Genomic DNA, 20,730 nt, shown 5'->3' with positions numbered 1-20,730 from the left:
AATAAGTTTCCTGGGCCCTTTTTAGTAACTTGGACCAATTGACATTGCTACTGTCATTGCTTGTGTCCAGCAAGCTAAGGTATAACATTGGGTATAATAGCTCCTTCTATAAAACTCCAGGTAAGTGAAACAGCATTTCATTTAGTTACTTTGTTCAATAAATGTAATTTGAAGTTATGTACAGTCAGAATCCATCCTGATTTTGTTTTTGAATTCATTCTTAACCGTTACTTAATATGTTACACTGTTGAACTGCAGACAACTAGTTTAAGACAATAGAATGGCCTTGAAGTATTTATACTGGATTTTGGTGCAACTTCATTTTTGCGCGGCTGTATCAGTGTCTGTTTTAACATGAGCTGAATTTTGAAATAGCTGCCCTTTCCGACAACCTGCTACCACTGAATTAAGTGACAATGAAAACTGTGGCATCATGGGCTCATCTGTGTCATATCAGACATGGGAATCTTCAAGTTACCACTAAGAATTCTTAAAAAATTTTTTTTGTTCGCTCATTGATAATAGGTGCATTAATGCAATGTGATGTACTACATTAACAAACACTTGCAATATTGTTGCATGTGACAGCTTTATTCTAAACCATGAAGTACATCTAACCACATATGTGCTATATAAAAATCACCTAATGCAATAAATTTTCTCTCTTTCACAGTTGAAAATAGTGAGCACTGTGACTTCACAATCTTACGAAACATGTTGATCAGGTAAGGTGGGCATGTTTGACTGATCCAGCAATTAGTACCTGATTTTTTTTTTGTTAAAAATGTGGCTTCAGCCTCATGTGACTTATTATTGTTAGGCCTTATTTTTTCCATGTAGGCAAAGCTAAAACAAACGTTTTGAATCAGTAGTGTTTGAAATTTGCCTCTGAAGTATTAGCCAAAGTTAGAAGTGCCAGAAGTTCTTCTAGATTTACATCTGCAATATTTGTAAATGCATGTCAGTCTGGTCCCTACCTGTACCAAGCATGTCAACCCTGGTCTGCTTTGGAGACTTGTTATATTTTTGATCTTGCACTGCTGCAGTGCATTGTTTTCAGGTGACCTGAATTCTCTCTCGTTATCTATTCAGCGGCAATGGTGTAACTTTTCTTCAAGATCTGGAGATGTAATAACCACTGCATTTTAAGAAAAAAAAGACATTTTTAACTTGTTGCATTTCAGCGATATTTACAATGGCAGCAAATTTGCTATTTCAAATAAATCTCAAATGATTTTTTAAAAACTCAAATCTGCGGATGATGTGAATCAAAAGCAAAAACAAATTGGAGACGCTGAGTAGGTCTAGCAGCATCTGTGGAGAGAAATCAGAGTTAACGTTTTGGGTTAAGTGACCCTTGTTGAGAACGAAATAATTTTTAACTTGTTCTTCACAGTTTTCATTTCCATTTCACACAATGTTTTATGAATTATACTGCTCCAGTATTTTGCTGAAGCATAGAAATGTACAGGACTGGAAAAGATGATTCTGCCATCCCAAGAGTTCAAATACAATTAATTGGACTGTATCCCTCAATTGATTTTCTTGCCAAATAGGTGTGCCAGACAGACATGAAACTCCTGTGCTGTCCATTCCATACATTCTGTATTCACCCTCTCAACATCTGATCTTACTATTTACTTACCTGCTCCTAAGATCCATCGCTTGCCCCATTATCATACTGGGGCCATAGTAAGCTTTTTTAGGTTCAGCCTGCCCATGCTTTTTTTTAACGTGTGTTTTTTTTAAGGTTTTTGAATATTTGAAGATTCATTTGTTATCTTCCTCTTGCTGTTTGTGAGCAAGCTCTGTTTACTTAGCCTCTGGTAGATTGGGCATCTGACGTCAAATAATGAATGGGTAGCTCTTTGCATCTATTGCGATACCAGGATGTCCTTCCTGGAATATTATACTGAGAAATACAAACAATACTCCCTAAAACCAATGAGCCCCATGTTGTCCTGTAATTTACACTACCATGCTAAATTGACTGATACCACAAGATTTGCAAATACTTTACTGCATCCTGTAAACTAGCAGGTATTTTCTCGTTCCAATGATAGTTTCCCAGTCTGATTACTGTTCTACAGAGCTATTAACGTTTGCAGCACTGAAAGCGGAAAATGCTGGAAATATTCAGCAGGTCTGTCAGCATCAGTGGAGAGAGAAACAGAATTAATATTTCAGTTCAATGACCTTTCAGCAGAACTGGAAAATTTTAGTTTTAACAGATTTTAAGGAAGCACAGATGTGGGAAGAGTAGGAAGAAAAGAACAAAAGGGAAGGTCTGTGATATGGTCAAACTAACTGATAACATGGAAGTGGTGTAAGGCAAGAGATGATAGTGAGACAAGGAAACAGAAGACGGGAACCAGAGAAGGTGGAAATCTGAATAGTATAATCAGCACCAAATGCTGCTGTCCAAAAAGCATGGCGTTAGCAGTTACCTGAAATTTATTGAACTTGGGATAGAGTGTAAAACGGCTGTAAAGTACCAATTTGAAATATTAGCTGTTGCTCTTCAAATTAGTGTTGAACTTCAGAACGTAACAGTTGCAACATTTAACAGACATTTGGACAGGTACTTGACTAGGAAATGTTGAGGGGGATGCGGGCTAAAAGCAGGCAAATGGGACAGTTGTAGTTTGGGAAACTTCGGCATGAACGAGTTGGACTACAAGGGTCTGTTTCCATGCTGTTTCAGTCTGAGATTGTATGATTATGACTCTGAATTCAGAGTGGGACATAGCTAACATGGCAGGTAATTGGGAGCTCGGAATTTAGGCTCAAGTTGAATGGAAGTGTTCTGCAAAGCACAAGTAACAAGTCTGTATCTGTTCACCCAATGTGGAGAAAATGGTATTTTCAGCAGCGAGTACAGTATACTATACTTGAAGCATGCCCAAGGAAATCACTGTATCACTGAGTATTTGGGATCTTGGATAATAGGCTTAGTTTCTCTGCCTGTTGCCACAGTATCTTAGATTTGCCCTTTTGTACATGCCTTTCCCCAACTTCCTCACCTCTGTATTTGTTTAAAACCTATTGTAGCACTTCCTGTTTCCAGTGCTGATCAGAGGTCATCAACCTAAGACATTAATCCTGTTTCTCTCTCTGCAGATGGTAGTTTCAATATTTCAAATTTCCAGCACCTGTGGTATTTTGTTTATGTTTACAACATAGGGGAATACCATTGAGGTTATTTGCCAGACTAATCCAACTGCCCTGATTTCTCTTCAGTCTTTTCTATTTCTCCTTCAAAAGTGTAGCCCAATCTTTACTTTGAAGCAGCATTGATCGCTGGTTCAGCCAATTCCTGTGGTAATGCATTCTGTGCTCCAAAGATCATTGACTCCCAAATTAGAAGAGATGGGTGTTTCCTTAGTCATTATTAAAACCACTATTCAAACACAGTTTGAACTTTTCAATTTTAATTTCTTAAGCCAACTTTCCAGTTCCTCAGCAAGCTTATGATGGGTTGAAAACCTGTCTCCCACCCAATGGTTGCTTGAAAATGTTGGTTGTTTTGTCTATGAACTTCTAAATTTTTGACAGCTTGAAAGCAACAATTGCATCTGCTAGTAAATGGTAACTCAGTACCCATTTTCTGCCATTCTGCCTACCCCATAATCAGTAGGCTTTTAAATGTGTGATGGAATGTGGGTGTCTTTGGCATGTAGGTGTATCTACTCTTAATTGCTACAAATAAGTAGCTTGCTAGGCCATTTCAGAGGGCATTCAATCACATTGTTGTGGGTCTGGAATCCTACGTTGCCCAAACTAGGTAAGAATGGCAGATTTCTTTCTGTAAAGAACATTCAACCAATGATGAGCTTTTATGAGAATGACAGTTTTGTTTACACCATTAATGGAACAAGCTTTAAGCTCTAAATTAGATCACTTGAATGTAAGTACGACCAACTGCTGTGCTGACATTTGAACCCCATGTCTTCAGATTATTATCCTGGACCTCTGGCTTAGTCCAGGAACATTGCGTGGCACAGTGGCTCAGTGGTTAGTACTGCTGCCTCACAGCACCAGGGACCCAGGTTCGATTCTACTGTCAGGCCACTGTGGAGTTTGCACATTCTCCCCGCGTTGGTGTGGGTTTCCTCCCACAGCCCAAAGATGTGCATGCTAGGCTGTTTGCTGTAGGAAATGCAGGATTACAGGGATAGGGGAGGTGTGGGTCTGACTGGGATGCTTTGCAGAGGATCCGTGTGCACCTGATGGGTCAAATGGCTTGCTTCCTCACTGTGTATGGATTCTGTGATTCTCACTATACCCCTATCCTTTGGACATATAATTAATTATCAATCCACTTAAGTACGTGCCATAACTATTCCTTGTGTTTCTCCCAAAATGTCCTTGCAAATGCCCCTTTGACCATATATTTTACAGAAATACAGCATTCCTTTCTCTGTTGTCCTTGTTCTGATAGTTATTTCATCATTGGCAGCTTCTTTTTGTATGTCATCTGCTCAGTATGTTATCCATGCATTCAGTGCAGCTTACATCACTTAATTGCAGTGCCCTTCAAATACTATCCTTCTTTTCCCTTTCCTCAGGGGCAGCATTAAGAAATCCTCTAATGCACAAAAATGTTTTGCATTGCTTTTCCTGACTGCCTGACATCATGTCCCCATTTAAGTTTAAGATACTCATTACCTTTTGACCCCTGCTATTTAGCAGTTCTAACCAAAAAGATACTCATTGTCCTTTGAGCCCTGTTGTTTAGGAGTAAAAACTACAAGGGATGACTTCCCTGTAACATGTTCCAAAATTCTAATGGCATGTTGCTACTATAATGTTCTTACATGATAGATTGCACTTTCATTCTGGAATCCTGCCATTATTCTGAATTAATTCCATTTGCAGTTGAGACTTTGCTTTTGCTTTTTTAAAGATGATTAAAGATAGCATTTGGATATAACCATCTCGTGAATGCAGCACATCTGATGTACGACTCATTATAACATTGCATAGCTTTTCTGTAAACTGTTCAGAATTTCAGCAAGACTACTGACTACCTTAAGGCCCCAAGAATGTCAGCTGCGGGCCTATTATCAGATGACATTGTCACTTCCACTAATGGGGTGGAATTACTATTGAATGAATTTGACAAGTCCAGTCAAACACTATATTATGCTATGGTGATGTAATACAATCAGTACCACCCATGGGAGTAGTTCAGTCGTGACCTATGCAACTTCATGCACCTGTTGAGGACTTTGACATCTTCTAGCAGCCATGCGTACAGTTCAGTGTCCGTAAACTACTGTCTGTCGCAATCCTGGAAATCTAAGTCATTTTATACTGCACTCTATCTTGACAAAATGAAATATCACCACTGTGTCTTGTTTGCAAATTTTCATGTCAAAAGAAAATTTTGTGGGGTCTTGTTCACATTTTCCAGTATCTTTTTGTTACCTAGCACTGAACTACTTTGGGGTCCTCTTGCTTTCGAGTGGTGAGAATAATGCCTTCCAGTTAAGGGGGAGGAAATCCTATCAGTCTCCCCTACTCTGTCCTGCATGTGACATGTTTCTAGTTAAGTGGCTAACTGGTGAAGCTTTTAAGCAAGATCTGCTTTGGGATTAAATGTTGCTTCGTCCAAATTCCAAGAACAAAATGATAATGCAGTCCCTGAGTCACTTTGTTGCTATAGCTAGCACTCAAGACTTGTTACCAAGGAACTATACCCAAATTGATCTCGTATAAAGCCTGTGTGTTTGATGGTCACATCAGCCTAAATATTTTATTTAATTCTACTATTTTAACAACTGCACACTCCCAATGTGTAGCATAATGAAAATGGCAATCTTTTATTACACAAATCAAAAATAAAACAACATTTTCAGAAACATTCTTAAGGTGAAGTTCCCATTTCTTTGAGGTGCAGACCTGAACATTTACAAAATGAAATGACTTTTAGTATCCTCTTAAACTTAGCAAGCAGCTTCTGCTCTTATACCTGAGCATCCAATTACCAAAATGGTAACTTAATGACACGCAAGTTTCGAATAGCTTTCTTGAAAGATTGTGTCCACACAATAAGAACAGCCTAAGTAGTAACTTTTTTTTCAATTTGTTGTTTGTTACATTGATTCTCATTGTAATGGCTCAATTCCCTCCCTGCCCCTTCCTTTCCTGTCCCCTCTCCCCTGTCACCCCTCTTCCTCTCTCTTATTCTCTGCCCCACCACCCTTGCCCACTACTTTACTGTCAATGTGCGATCACCATACAAAACATAAATGACTGGAGCCCAGGAAACTGAACACCAGTGCAGAGTTTGCAACTTTAGCAAATGTCTTAATAGCTTCAGTTCATTTTCCATTGCAATTCATGGGGTGAGTTTAGCTGATAATCAAAATGGAGAGAGAAGCAGCTTTAAGCTGTGTTGCATAGAGAAATTAATTGAATTACAGAAAACTGAAAGCAACAAACATGCTGGCGTCAAATAACATTTAAAGCATTTAACTTAATCAATTGTTTCTATTAGTGATGTTGTTAAAGCCTTTGTAATTATTTTGTGTTATCTGTTTCAGTTTTCAGCTTTTTTTAAATGGGCTACCATCTTGATAAAACTGGGTGTTTGGCAGCTGTTAGTTTTGTGTGATCACTCTGGTCAGCTACATCTGTTTGCATTCTCTCACCAATAATACATTTTTTGTTTCAGAACTTCAAAAGCTGTCAAGTATGTCACGTATGTCAATACATAAGATACTTGAGTAATATTAGATCCATTTTGATCTATATTTAAAGAGTGGTTATCAAAACAAAGGGATTTTGGCATGTGTTCTACCTTCTCTTACCCCTGCTTCCAAACAAGATCACCTTTGGTATTTCATAACAGGAAAAATCACTACATTTTTTACTTTTTTAATTATTAAAAGCAAAGGGATGGACCTACTCATGTTGCTGAAGGTCATATGCTTTACAAAAGTTCTGCTCAATTGAAATTAGGATATTGACATTGTGCGGGGCCTTGGTGAAACAACACCTGGAGTATTGTAGAGTCACACAGTCCGACAGCACCAAAACAGACCCTTTTGGTCCAACTCTTCCACCCAGACTAGACATCCCAATCTGACCTAGTCCCGTCTGCCAGCATTTGGCCCATATCCCTCTAAACCCTTCCTCTTCATATATCCATCCAGATGCCAGTAAAATGTTGTAATTGCACCAGCCTCCACCACTTCCTCTGGCAGCTTGGTCCATACACGCACCACCTTCTGTGTTAAACGTTACCCTCAGGTCCGTTAAGAATCTTCCCTTTTTCATCTTAAACCTATGCCCTCTAGTTGAGGTTCGTTGGCTCGCCGAGCTGGTTTGTTGTTCCGCAGATGTTTTGTTATCGTGCTTGGTAACATCCTCAGTGCAGCCTCTGATGAAGCGTCGCTGTGTTTTCCCGCCTGGTTTTTAAAATGCTGGGGTCCGTTGCGATGGATTGCCTCACTTCCGGGTTTCCTCCGTAGTGGAATGTATATGGGGTCGAGTTCAATGAGTTTATTAATAGCATGCTCCGTGGAGTGCCATGCTTCCAGGAATTCTCGTGCTTGTCTCTGCCTAGCCTGTCCCAGGATCTTGGTGTTGTCCCTGTCGAAGTGGTGGTTCTCCTTGTCCATGTGGATTGAGATGAGTGAGTATTGGTCTTGTCTTTTTGTAGCTAGTTGGTGTTCATGTACTCTTGTTGTTAGTTTCCTTCCTGTTTGTCCGATGTAGTGTTTCTCGCAGTCTCTGCAGGGGATCTTGTAGATGACATCGGTCCTGTCCATGGCGGGGAGTGGGTCTTTAGTTCGGGTGAGCACTTGTCGTAGGGTTGATGTGGGCTTGTGTGCCAGTCTGATGCCCAGCGGTCGTCGGAGTCTTGTGGTGAGCTCTGACGTGTTCCTGATTGTAGGGTAGTGTGATGAGTGTGTCGGGGCGTGTAGAATCTTTCTGATGCTGTTCCTGTAGGCATCTCCTGACAAAGAATTTTCGTTTCCAGGAATAGACCAGCTTTTCCTTGGCTGCAAATGAGACTCTAGGATGCCTCCCTGGTGCTGGGCTTAAAGATGTCTCAGAACAGCTAAAGGACATCTGGAGGGGAAAGGGTAGACTGCCAGAGATTGTGGTACATATTATACAAATAACGTATTTTAAAACATAAGTTCAAAAGAAGGACCTCGGAAATAATGATCCCAAGATTGTCACCAGTGCCGTGTGCTAGTCAAAAGAAATAGGATGTATCCGATAAATACATGGCTGAGGAGATGGTGTGAGGTGCATGGTTCCAGATTCCTCCGGCAACAGTACTCGTTCTGGGGGAAGTGAAACAAATAACTGTACGGGTTCCATGTGTGCAGAGTGGGTCTGATATCCTTGGGGAATATTTGCTAGAGTGGCTGTGGAAACTTAGATGACAGGAGGATGGGATCCTATGCAAGGAGTCCGAGAAAGAGGAATTAGGACAAGAACAAGGGGTAGATGGGATCAAGAAAAGTGATAGGCAGAGGGGCCAGGATCAAATAGGGACACAGTGAAAATAATGGGAGTGGAACAAGTAGTGTTAAAAAGACAAGCTTTAAGACTTTGAGCCTTAATGTGCACAGCATTTGCAATAAAGTGGATGAATTAATTGCACAACCAGATGAAAACTGGTATGACATCGTTGAGGTATGGAGATGTAGCTATGGCATGAGCAAGGATGGGAACTCAATCTCCAAAGAATTTAGGAAGGATAGACACAAAGGAAAATGTGGTGATGTTGTATTGCTGGTTAAAGAGGAAATTGACAGAATTGTGCAGATGGGTATTATCTCCAACAATAAGAACTGAGAAGCATTAAGGGCAAAAACATTAGTGCAGATTTTATGTAGAGGGATGTGCGGAATGGCTTTAAATGGTACTCAGAGACATAGAGCTGTACAGCACAGAAATAGACCCTTCAGTCCAACTCGTCCATGGCAACCAGATATCTTAAATTAATGCAATCCCATTTGCCAGCATTTAGCCCGTATCCCTCTAAACCCTTCCTGTTCATATACCCACCCAGATGCCTCTTGAATGCTGTTATTGTACCAATCTCCTCCTCCACTTCTGGCAGCCCGTTCCACACATGCTTTTGTAATCGCTCTATTTAAAAGGGGAGACCGGGAGAAAACCGAGAATTATAGTCCAGTCAGCCTGATGTTGGTGGGGAAAATGCTGGGGTCCATTATAAAAGATTTCAAAGCAGAGAACTTGGAAAACAGTGGCTCTGTCAGACAGAGTCAACATGGATTTATGAAAGGGAAGTCATGCTTGACAAATCTACTGGAATCCTTCAAGGATGTAACCAGTAGAGGTGATGAAGTAGATCTAGTTTATTTGGACTTTCAGAAGGGTTTTGACAAAGTCCCACATAAGAGATTGGCGTTTTTGAAGTGCCTGGGTTGGGGTTAGTGTATTGAGATTGATAGAAAACTGGTTAGCAGACAGGAAAGAATCTGAATGAACAAAAATTATTTAGATAAGCGATCTAAATATAATGCCTCCAAATTTGTGGATTACATGCAACTCTTTGGGAGGGTGAGTTGTGAGGAGGATGCAGAGATACTTCAGTGAAATATGGACCAACTGAATGAGTGAACAAATGTAGTAGAAGGGGGATAATTGTGAGGTTGTCCATTTTTGTAGTAAAAAGAGGAAGGCCGACTATTATCTGGCTATAAATTGAGAGAGGAGAATGTGCATTGAGAGCTGGGTGTTCTCGTACGCCAGTCACTGAAAGCAAATTTGCAAGCAGTGAAAGGCAAATGGTATATTGGCCTTCCTAGTGAGAGGAAGTACAGGAGCAGCAATGTCTTTTTGTAATTGTACAGGGTCCTGTTGAACCCACCCCAGGAGTACTCTGTGCAGTTTTTGTCTCCTGATCGGAGGAAGGGTGTTCTGGCTATGGTGGAAATGCAACAAAGGGGTTTACCAAACTGATTTCTGGGATGGCAGGACTGACATGAAGTGAGAGAATTAGTTAAGACTGTATTTGCTGGAGTTTTGAGGAATGAGTGGCATCTCGTAGAAACCTCTAAATTTAGAACGGGACTGGACAGGGTAAATGCAGGATGTTCCTGATCACTGGGGAGTCTAGAACCATGAGTCACATACAGGGTAGGCCATTTAGGACAGAGATGAGGAGAAATTTCTTCACCCAGAGAGTGTTGAGCCCATGGAATTCTCTGCCACGGGAATTGCTGAACTGTTTACTTCAAATTCCACATTCACAAATGGGAGTTTCAAATTTGGAAAATAAGCACAATATCAGGTGTCATATAAAATGGATGAGTATCAGGTCATCGAATAAATCTTATTCTACCCTTTTGGCGTACAGATTTCTTCAACTTAAGTTCTGGGTGTGGAAAAACTCGAGCAAGCGAAAACAAAAGCTTGGTTTTTTGTTTGCATTTCAGAAAGTTAGCATCTTTTATTGAGTTTTAAAGCATGACCTAGGGAATCTCTGAGGATTAGTTTGAACATTAATGGAATTTACTTTGGCATTGTAACAAAAATAGGAGCTTAGAACAAAGTCTTTTTTCAAAAACTGGCTCGTTTCAAAAGGAACAAATACTCTCTGCTATAGTCTTGTATTCTCTATTTCATAAGTTTGAAGACTACAGTGCTATTTGTGTTCTGCTTCAGTGTTACAAGAAAGAATAGAGTTAATAGTTTGCAGGCTTATTTCTATTCCTCTACAAGATCGGCACTAGCAAGTGTAGCATAAAGATTTGATTGTTGAATGGCTGTCAGCCATTTGGTGCTGCATCTCTGCATTCACAAGGCTTGACTGTTTCTGGAAAAGATGCTGTGAAAAAGCAGTTCTATGCCAGCCCTCTGGAGGTTAGTTGCACAGTTAGCATCCTACACCTGATGTAGACCTATCTCAGTTGAAACTATTAAACCAGCTGTTAGGAGCAGACTGTGCTATTTGTCTTTTTGAATGCACATTTTGTGTAGACTAATTTTCATTCAAACACACATGGAGCCTGAAAGCTTGTTTATTTTAAGATGGAGTCATGCCTTTTTAATGTGTAGAACATGATGTTTTATGAACACAGGCTGGAGGTTGGTGAGGAGGGCGCAGATTGGTGAAACTCCTGGAGATATCCAACTTGTAAAGTTTTGGCAGTTTCATCATTGTGATTTTTCTCAATATAATAGCTTTGAAATTCACTTAACCTGTCAGCCATCTTGAGATTTGTTGCAGAATTGGATTTTAAAATGAAATATAATTCTTCAGATAAACGGCTTAAACTGAAACAGACTTGCATTAGGAGTCACTTTAAGTTGTATTCAGCAATATTTTTGGTTAATGGTTATAAAATGAAGTATTTGATAATTTGGCCAAATATTAACAATGACTTATGTAGTTGGAAACTGATTGAAATGGCGTTTAGAGGATTGTATAACCTCTAGTTTCCTTGTCTTCACAGAACTCACATGCAAGATCTGAAAGATGTAACGAACAATGTTCACTATGAGAACTACAGGAGCAGAAAATTGGCTGCAGTCACATATAATGGTGTCGATAACAATAAAAACAAAGGACAGTTGACCAAGTAAGAAACTACTTTCCATCCTCTTTTACTGTTTTGGGCTTTTATTCAATGCTTCGACCTCTTTACACAAAGTAAGTGGTGTTCATCCAAACTACTGAAAAGGATTTTTGAAAATTCTCCCACATGCTTCAATGAAATTCTCATTTATTCATTATGTTCCCAGCTAGCAAGCATCTGAAAACCTTGTACAATCTGTTGTGCTTAAAATGCTTTGTTTTTGTTCCATTTCCACAAGAAGCACTTAGCTTCCCAAAAGTTTGTGCGTTCTGAACTGATTGAGTGGAATTTGCTGTTGTAGAGTCATGAATGATAGTTGTGGGTGCTTTAGAATATTTTACAAATGGGGAATCGGCATCAATCGTTTGAATGCTCAAAAGGTCTGGCTTATCTCTTACGTAAGAAGAGACTTGTCATTATTTGCTTGTGTGAATGTTGCTGATCTGCATTTAGCCAAGATATGGAGTTTCTTTTGAGATGGGACATGAGATATTGTAACACATACGCAGCTTTTGAACTCGGGTGCATAAATGTTTTCTTCTCCAGAGAGCATCAACTCTATTGCTATCCCAAACCAATGAGCTATTTAACCAGAGATAGTAGGAATTGCAGATGCTGGAGAAGGGTCTAGGCCCGAAACGTCAGCTTTCCTGCTCTGATGCTGCTTGGCCTGCTGTGTTCATCCAGCTTGACACCGAGATATTTAACCATTTCGTTCTGTAATTGTCCATGCCATGCACTCGATCACGACCAAATGAATGGACAGGCAATTTCAAGGTCAATGCAGATATGACGCAGATGAGTTGGACTGAAGGGTCTGTATCTGTGCTGTATGACTCAGTGTAACCTATAGTATTTGACAGTGCACAAGATCAACTTGTACTAATGCTCGATTTGGTGTAGAATTATTGAGTCTTCATACTTGGATTTGATGGCAGGAATGACAGTGATTGTTTTGTGGGAAATGATGGTGGAAGTGAGCGCAGTGTTTAGCTGTTGTCATTTGACTTTTTTGTTTTTTAAACTATTAAATTTCTTAGAGCTAATTTTACTGCAGTTTTAAGATAATATGCATTCTGAAATATTGTTCTTGGGCTAACATTTAAGAATTATTTTCACTGGCCCATGTTTTTAACCATGTTCTTTCACATGACTGGTATAAAGGAAATACACATTTTAAAAAACATGGAGTTTGAAGACAGTATTTCTGAAGGTAACTTTTCTTTTGAAAACTGTAAAATGGTAAAAGAATATCAAATTTAATTGCTTTCAAAATCCGGAGGCTGCTTTGCAGCTTAAACCCTAAACTGAGTGTACTGTTCAGAAGAAATACTGTCTTTCTAAAGCTGAAATAAGTTGTTCAAAGATTAGGAATTCAAGCCAAGAAATTTGGAATATAAAGTGATTGTGAATAAAGTTGACTTGTGCCAACTTAGTCAGAATACCTGTGATGTGCAAGGTAATATGTACAATTAAATGTCTGCTGTGAGGTAAATATGATAAGTAGCACTTTGAAACAAGTTGTGCTTCTTAATGACTCAGACTTATTCAGGACAGTGAAGAGCAGAAGGTCAGATTCTTATCTTTTTTCCTATCCTATGCCTTGTCCAGCAGATTAGTTTTGCAAGCAGTTAATAAGGCTAATAGCTGAAGAGCCATACATTTCTTTTCTGCTATCACCATCTCACTAAACAGTGAAACTTTATGCCAAATTATTTTCATATGGTAGCTGAGCATTTTATATAACAGTCTTCCAAAGATGAAACCCACCAAATAATTATATTTTAAATTCTTTAGCCACTTCAGTTAATTTCAGTTAGTGGCAGGGCAGGAAGTAGGTAGTTCAATTTATAGTTGGGTACCTTGCATATCATGGGAACTTCTGAATATTTGTAGATTTGTATTCTTGAATGTTACACATTTGAGCCACTGAATGAAATCGCATTATATCCGATTTTTACATGTTCTATTTCATCTTTATAACCTCTCCATGTAATTTAATGCAAAGCTGTATTTTCCTCATCCTAAGTGTTTGTGTATCTTTCTCTTTTTAGATTTGACACAGTTGAAGGCATGTAAGTGGTTGTTTAAATTATTTGTAAGACTGTCCCAATACGTTTAAGCATCAACTTGAATTTCAGTTCCATTGGACGCAAAAGTATTAACTTGCTGACATCGAGTGGGGATTTCTTTGTTATCATCACAAGGTGTTCTTAATTTTAACAACGCTGCTTGTTCCAAAAATATATCATGTTGTCAAAAATTGGTGATAGAAACAATGAATGATTGAAATATCTGTATATAATGTCTAAGATGAGAAAGTAAACTTAAATACTTCAAACTGACACAATAGAATGATATACGCAATTTCTTTAGACATTTACAGAAGTTATAAGTTTGACTTTTATAATTCAGCAATGTTATTTTTGGAACAGTATTCATAGCAGATGTTCTTGGCTAGTTAAACATACATTTTCTGTAAATGTATGGGTGGATGACAGGAAGGATGAAAATACTTCGATGCATAGATGCTTGTATGTAAGGCCTTGAACTGCTTTTTGCTTTCCTCTGTTTTCACAGTTACACAAGTCCTGTTAGGAGTGGATGTCATCCAATAGTCTTGTTTCTTGTTGTTCAACAGTATAATGCACTGAACCTTTTCTCTCTTCACTCTTTTTGTTCATTGGAAGTAAGGTGTAAATGGTGCTGCCATCATCACCATTGATATTAATGACTCAGTTTATGATTGCATCCTTCTGATTGGCTATCTAGGAGAAATGGAAGCTGGTGACTTTAATCAAAGGATACAAGGTGGTGTCGTACAATAACGCAGAACAACTTCTTTTGATTGCTGTTACCTTTAGTACACTGATCTTGAAACTTAACGATTTCTGTCAGGATGACTGGGATTTTCTTCTTCAAGATTCATCTGGCTGGCCTTGCATTTCCCGTTTACTACTTTTCCGATTTTACCTAGGTATCGATCACTTGGCTTCGGAAATCCTGTGATCTTATTGATGTTTAGCTTTGAAATCACTTGTCCCAGTGTAAACTTGCCAGCATGTTTTTAAAATTTGAGTGCTAATTAATTTGTGTGTGATCTATATTTTCAAATCTGGAGATGTTTTCATTGGGTGTATGTGCCACTGGGAGGTCAACGAATGCTTTGCAACACTCGCCTTTCCTTTTCTCTCCATCTGATGAAGATATATCTATCAGTCAAGTACTTTGGCTGTAGATACTGAGGAGAGTCGAGTGCAAGTATTAAGTTTCCTGTTGAAATAGGCAATTGGATCAATTGAAATTGGATCTTATTTCTGGAATGTTTTGCCACAGTTTTGAGAGATTTCATTCACTGTCCAATCAATGAGTAGTTTAATCAGTAAAATCAGCTACATGTGTTTTACTTGAGAGAAAAACACTACACCTTTGCAGTCTTAATAGGAAATCTTCCTAAATTTGTAACAGGAGCTGGAGCTGTTAGCATAAATAACTAAGGAAATAAGGAAGCCCTTAGGGAAACTAAACTGTCAGTCTCAGCATTCATGTACTGATGTAATGTGTTCACAAGGGAGAATGTCCCTCTGTCCTTGAACTTTCATGTTGACTTGGTAGGTGTGAGGACAATGATTTCTCCAGAGATATGAAGAAGTCATTTTTATTTCATTTCTCTTTTGGATTCAAAGTTCAGATGGTATGGAAAGCATTTGATTGCATTGACGTACTTATGATGGGTTTGGCATACCTGAAACTGAAAACAGTATTTCAAAATTTAATGTGCCTGTATTGTATGATATGAAACTAACTCATGAATCCTCTTTACTGATTGTAGAAGCCCTCTGGCCCAGATGGAGGAAGAACGGAGAGAGCATGTGGCAAAGATGAAGAAAATGGAGATGGAAATGGAACAAGTCTTTGAAATGAAAGTTAAAGAGAAGATTCAGAAGTTGAAAGATTCTGAAGCAGAGGTATTAAAATATTTTTCATTTTCTGACATTTGTATCCATGGATTTCAAAATAGGCATTACTTATGATGTAGCAATGTGAGATTGCTTCACTAAGTACAATAATTCTCAAATTCTGAAGTATAACTAGGCAGATCCCATCAGTTTGCTTTAACCATTAATTGGGGCTCATGGGGGAGGGAAACAGCTTAGTTAATCTGCAAATTTCAGCAGGAAGTATTTGAACTGAGGATGAGTGACAAAGTGACATCTTATCGAAACTTGCTCCTTCATCCTTCCCTCTGCAGTGAAATATTGATGTTTGATCCTCGTACCAGAAGAGTATGGAATGATCACAACGTTTTAGGTATAACATGGGTGCAGAAGACAGCAAGATGTTGGAATAAGAAATAGCAGGGACACCACTTTGGGAACAGTGATTTGAAACCACTTTAACGTAATTGCTTTGTGTCTTTTAGCTTCAGCGACGCCATGAGCAAATGAAGAAGAATTTAGAGGCACAGCACAAAGAACTTGAAGAAAAACGACGCCAGTTTGAAGATGAGAAACAGAATTGGGAGGCTCAACAGCGCATTCTGGAGCAACAAAAACTAGATTCCACCAGGTACAACCTCCCCTCCCCCATCACATGCTTGATTCTGTACAAATGTGTTGATTGACCATTTTTGGATTTAAGTAACGATAGTGATCGTGGTGGTGTCAGCGCTTGGCGCTACAGATATTTTATAGCATGTTAGGAGTGTATTCAGTACATTTGCCTTCTGCCTATTTGTTATAGCTAACCAAAAATAGCCCAACTCTCCTAATTTTCCCCATAGCCGTATATTGTCAATTGTTAGATTAAATCTAAGCTGCTAACAACCTCTGTATATAAATAAATATCTCCTCTGTAATTATTTTAAATTTGTGTTTCCGCATCATTCACTTCCAGAACACACACACTACCCTATTCACTCAAATTCCTCATAATTTAACTAAAAACTCTCACTAAATCTAATCCGTGTCATAGTTCCTGTGAAAGTATTTTCTCCACCTTCAAAGCTGTCCTGATCACTAGTTAACTTCCCTCACACAGAGGTGTTGTCTACATTTTGCACCACTGCTCAAAATGTACAGGGTGGTGGGTGAAACTGTCTCCAAAATGTCGTGGAAAATTTACTGGTGGGATGACCAGAGAAAGGTTATCTCTTGGAGGTGGAATTGATGGAAATGGTGAGGAGCTGCTTCTCCTGTCACGGGCTTCTTCTCTCCCATGTTTGCTGCTGATGAGTAGTGACAAATGCAGGAGAGAAGCAAGCAGCCTGTAATAGGAGGGTCAGTGAGCATTTTGTAAAGTATTGGCATCTGCCAGCCAGGGTGTGTTGTGGAGCAGGTTTTGGGAATGGGAAGGAGGTGGCTGCCAAGGAGACAGAGGATGCTGAGATGGGGAATAGTGCAAGAAGTTTGAGTGAGACTGGGAGGCTATAAAGTTGATGTGGGAGAAAACAAGGCTTCATAGGAGGTAGACTGGAGTGACAAGGAGGCTGTAAGTGGATGGGGTGGGGAGATGGGCATGAAACTGTGAAGTCAGTGGCATGGAAAAACCTGGTTGGCTGCGAAGATGCCAGAATATTTTAAATCTGGCAACAAAGTTCACTGAACAAACTGTGAGCCAGGAAAAGCTGAAACGTTACTGAGGTAACTAATTGTAAATGAATGTGGTATCTCCAGCTTCAGGATGTTCAGGGTCTACCATATGGGATAATGTTATGGATGCCACTGTAATGAATACTTTGTCAGTTGCTACATTTAAATCAGAAATGCAGTAAAAATGGTAGTCTATGCCATTGAGACGCAAATGCTGTGACCTCACTGATCTGGAAGGCATGTAGGATTGTGACTTTTTCTGTGTAGATGTATGTTAGTTTTATTTTGGGGGTGGTGTTAAATAGTGGGAAGCTTTTGCTGACACCTGTGTACTTGTGCCATCTTAAATACTGTGTCTAGAAAATTGATGTTTTGCGTGTTGAGTGTTTAAATTTAATGGAGGGTTGATAATTATGGAGAATATTGAATTCTTCTCATTTTGCTTGAGTCCAAATACTGCGCATATCAACATGTATACAGTATGTAGTGTTACCATATGATACTGTCACATTGTAGAGTTAGTGAGAATGAAAAGATGGCCCATAAAAACCTGCAAAATGGCCCTTAAGGAAATCTCAACAAGAGCAGGAAAAAACAGGTTTTGTGCCCTGACTGTCATGCTGTTGCTTTAAACAGCATGCCTTTAATCAGCACACAGTACTCCAATGTGAAACTGTGACCTAATCGTAAACTGCCCATGCTTCAGTGCGTGAGAACTGCAGTTTTCTGGCAACACAAGTTTCACTTAGGTGAACTCTGAAGATATCTGTGGCTCACTGCTCTGTATTTTCCATTTACAGTTCTCAGACAATGACAGTTTTCTCTGATAAGTTGACATTGGCTTTAGTCTTTGTACAATCCTCCAACATCTGAACTATTAGAAATAGTCAGTTCGAGTGGCAATTTCTAACTTGTTCAACAAATTACAGACTCCTGAAAGAGAAGCAAATCACCAATGGATTCATTGACCTCTATATAGCTGACCGTAAAATTTGCTGCCCAGTAATGGGGCAAGGTGTAAACTTTTGCTATAAAGTACTATTTGCTCCAGTTGTGCCCTGTTTAGTACTTGAACCAGCAGCAGGTAATTTCAAGCGATAACCATGGGTTATGTTAGGTATTTGGTAACTTGTCACATTACTGTTCTTGTGGGCTTTGAGTATTAGCTGCCTTTGACCATGAATATAAGAAGGGTAGACTTTTATTTACATTGGGATATCTTGAGGTAACTAAAAGATACAAAGAGGAATACTGCCAATGAAGTACGTATAAAGGTGTAGTTACAATGATATTGTTGAAAGCACATCTCAGCAAATTTGTGCAGAAGATTCCATAGATAGCATTTGATGAATCAGTCTGCTTCAGTGAGATTCAAACTGAGGGATAAATATTGGCCAGGATATTGTAGAGAACTCTTCAGTTCTTTTAAACAGTGCTACACGATGATTTGGATCTTGTGTGTGTGCGCACACTATCCTTGGTGCTGCACTCCCACGATACAGCACTGTAGCACCAACCTGGATTTCTGTTGTTCAAGGCTCTGCAAAGGAATTGAACCCATGATGTACTAACTCTGTGGCAAGAGTGTTACTTGTTTAATTCCTTCTATAATAGTAGTCTAATCCCCAAAATGCCCCTGCTTTTTGACAATAGCCTGGTTCCTACCCACATCCTGAGATACTGAACTAGATATTTTCTAATTGACCTATTTAGAGATGCATCATGCACCTCTGGGCAGGTGGAATTGAACCTAGTCCTCCTGGGTCAGATCGGGAGACTATCATTGCATCACAACAGCCTTCAAGATAATTAATTATTGCTATGCCTGTAAGCTATTCTAGCTGACGCCAATTAACTAAACGTTGGTGTTTAGCATATTCCAACTGAGGCATCAAAGGAATTAAGATATGTACTTTTTTTAAAAGTTCTATTGTTCTATTTTCAGCAACTTACGTGATGAGTATTACTGATGTTTATGTATTTTGTTATTTCAAAGGACCTTGGAAAAGAACAAGAAGAAAGGGAAGATCTTTTAAAACGTTGAAGACCACCAAATTACAAACTTGCCAATTTGTCGGCCCTGGACTTAATTTTTTTCTTTATTTTGAAAGGATTCAACTTTGCACCTATTATCTCTATAATGTTAATGTATTAGCATGTGATATGGCCAATCTAATACAATGTTTGTACATTAATTTCTATTTGTAGTCTCTAGAATAGGAAGCTAGAAAAGTATTGAGTTATCTAGGGTAATGCATGTAGAGACACAACATCTGAATTTTTTTTAAACAAAAATCTGATGCCTCCCTTTTTATGCAGATAAATGTGTTACTGTCATGCAATCATGTTCTGGTGGTTGATTGTTTACAGAATATTGACTGTTCTTCCATAGATGTGGGAACTTTGAATGATGTTTATAAGAAACAGTGCTATAACTTGTTGCAGCTTTTCTCTGCTTCAGAAATAACACAAAAACCTCATGGCGCAGCTATAGCATTGTCTTGTCTTAACACATTTTAGTTCTGGGCAGCACCAGTTTCTTTTCCACCTTTCAGTGTTCTCCTGTCCCCACAATGTACAGAAATGTTATAGGGCTTGTGTGGAAACTCAGCCATTCGCATAATGTATTGTCTTAGATTTTCGCTGTTTCCATTAAATAATTAATGTTCTCTAGCAACTCATTTACCTTTTTTGTAACGGCTTCACTTATTGTAACAATTAATTTAGATACTTCATATATTGCCCAGCTGAAAAATTTTAAAAAGCATAGCTTTTGTATGTTAGAAAATAATGAGGGGGGTGGGCGGGGAATTCAACAACATACTTTCTTGCATTTTATTGTAACTGACTTCACGTACTTCGTTACATGTAAACTCTGGAGCCATTAATGCACCATTCTCCAGCAAAGTGCAATCAAGCTTGGATCTCTTTACTCAATGGAATTTATGGTCTCCAAAGGCAGGGCGGTTGGGGGAGGGTGGGAGGGACAAAGAGTCACATTTAGCTGTATACATGTTAGCCATCTCTGTATTTTTGTTTGTATTGTACAGAGTCACATAATAAAGCAATGTTGTGATGACAAATGCTTTTTGCAGCAATTTTGTAGTTTGTTGGCAATGTCTGGCTGCTGCCATGTTCATCAAAGTCTAATTTGTGTTTCAAATTGAGCTGAAGTTCCTATTTCTGTATGCTATAGGAATATCAGGCTAGATTTTGTGCTCCTGTCTCAAGTGGGAGTTGAAACCTCAACTCTGTCAGAGCTGCTGCTCACTAGAAAAATCCTCCTTCATATTACTTTTGATTTGTAACCTAAACCCACTGAACTATTAACCATCAACCATCTCTTCCTGGTTCCTATGGCAACCCATAATTGAAATAGTTCCCATTCCTTAGGTACTGTCCGACTCTTTTTCAAAATTGCTGTTATCAACAACTTGCTCAAGAAACCTGCCACCCACTGATCCAGTTGGATGTCTCCTTGTGTCAAGTTGTTGAGTGTCTTGTCTCTCAAATCCTTATCTACCTTTGCATCTTTGTTTGAATCTGTCTGATAAGATTTCTAGCCC

General features: G+C 39.0%; 1 protein-coding gene across 2 annotated transcripts; it reads left to right on the top strand.

The window, feature by feature from the left end:
• Positions 1 to 19,837, top strand: septin7 (septin-7). Of its 2 annotated transcripts, XM_048593368.1 has the most exons (6): positions 1 to 725; positions 11,451 to 11,576; positions 13,628 to 13,648; positions 15,406 to 15,541; positions 15,997 to 16,142; positions 19,161 to 19,837. In XM_048593368.1, the coding sequence occupies exons 1-6, from the start codon at positions 715 to 717 to the stop codon at positions 19,198 to 19,200; spliced, it is 480 nt and encodes a 159-aa protein (XP_048449325.1). In that variant the 5' UTR covers positions 1 to 714; the 3' UTR covers positions 19,201 to 19,837. The 2 variants fall into 2 exon arrangements, with proteins under 2 accessions (XP_048449325.1, XP_048449326.1); XM_048593369.1 differs by lacking the exon at positions 13,628 to 13,648 and having other exon boundaries at positions 629 to 725.
• Positions 19,838 to 20,730: the final 893 nt, after the last annotated feature.

Source organism: Rhincodon typus, unplaced genomic scaffold, assembly GCF_021869965.1.
Source record: "Rhincodon typus isolate 14 unplaced genomic scaffold, sRhiTyp1.1 hic_rhity00002715, whole genome shotgun sequence".
Classification (NCBI taxonomy): Eukaryota; Metazoa; Chordata; class Chondrichthyes; order Orectolobiformes; family Rhincodontidae; genus Rhincodon; species Rhincodon typus.
This window is presented reverse-complemented; position numbering and strand designations above follow the sequence as displayed.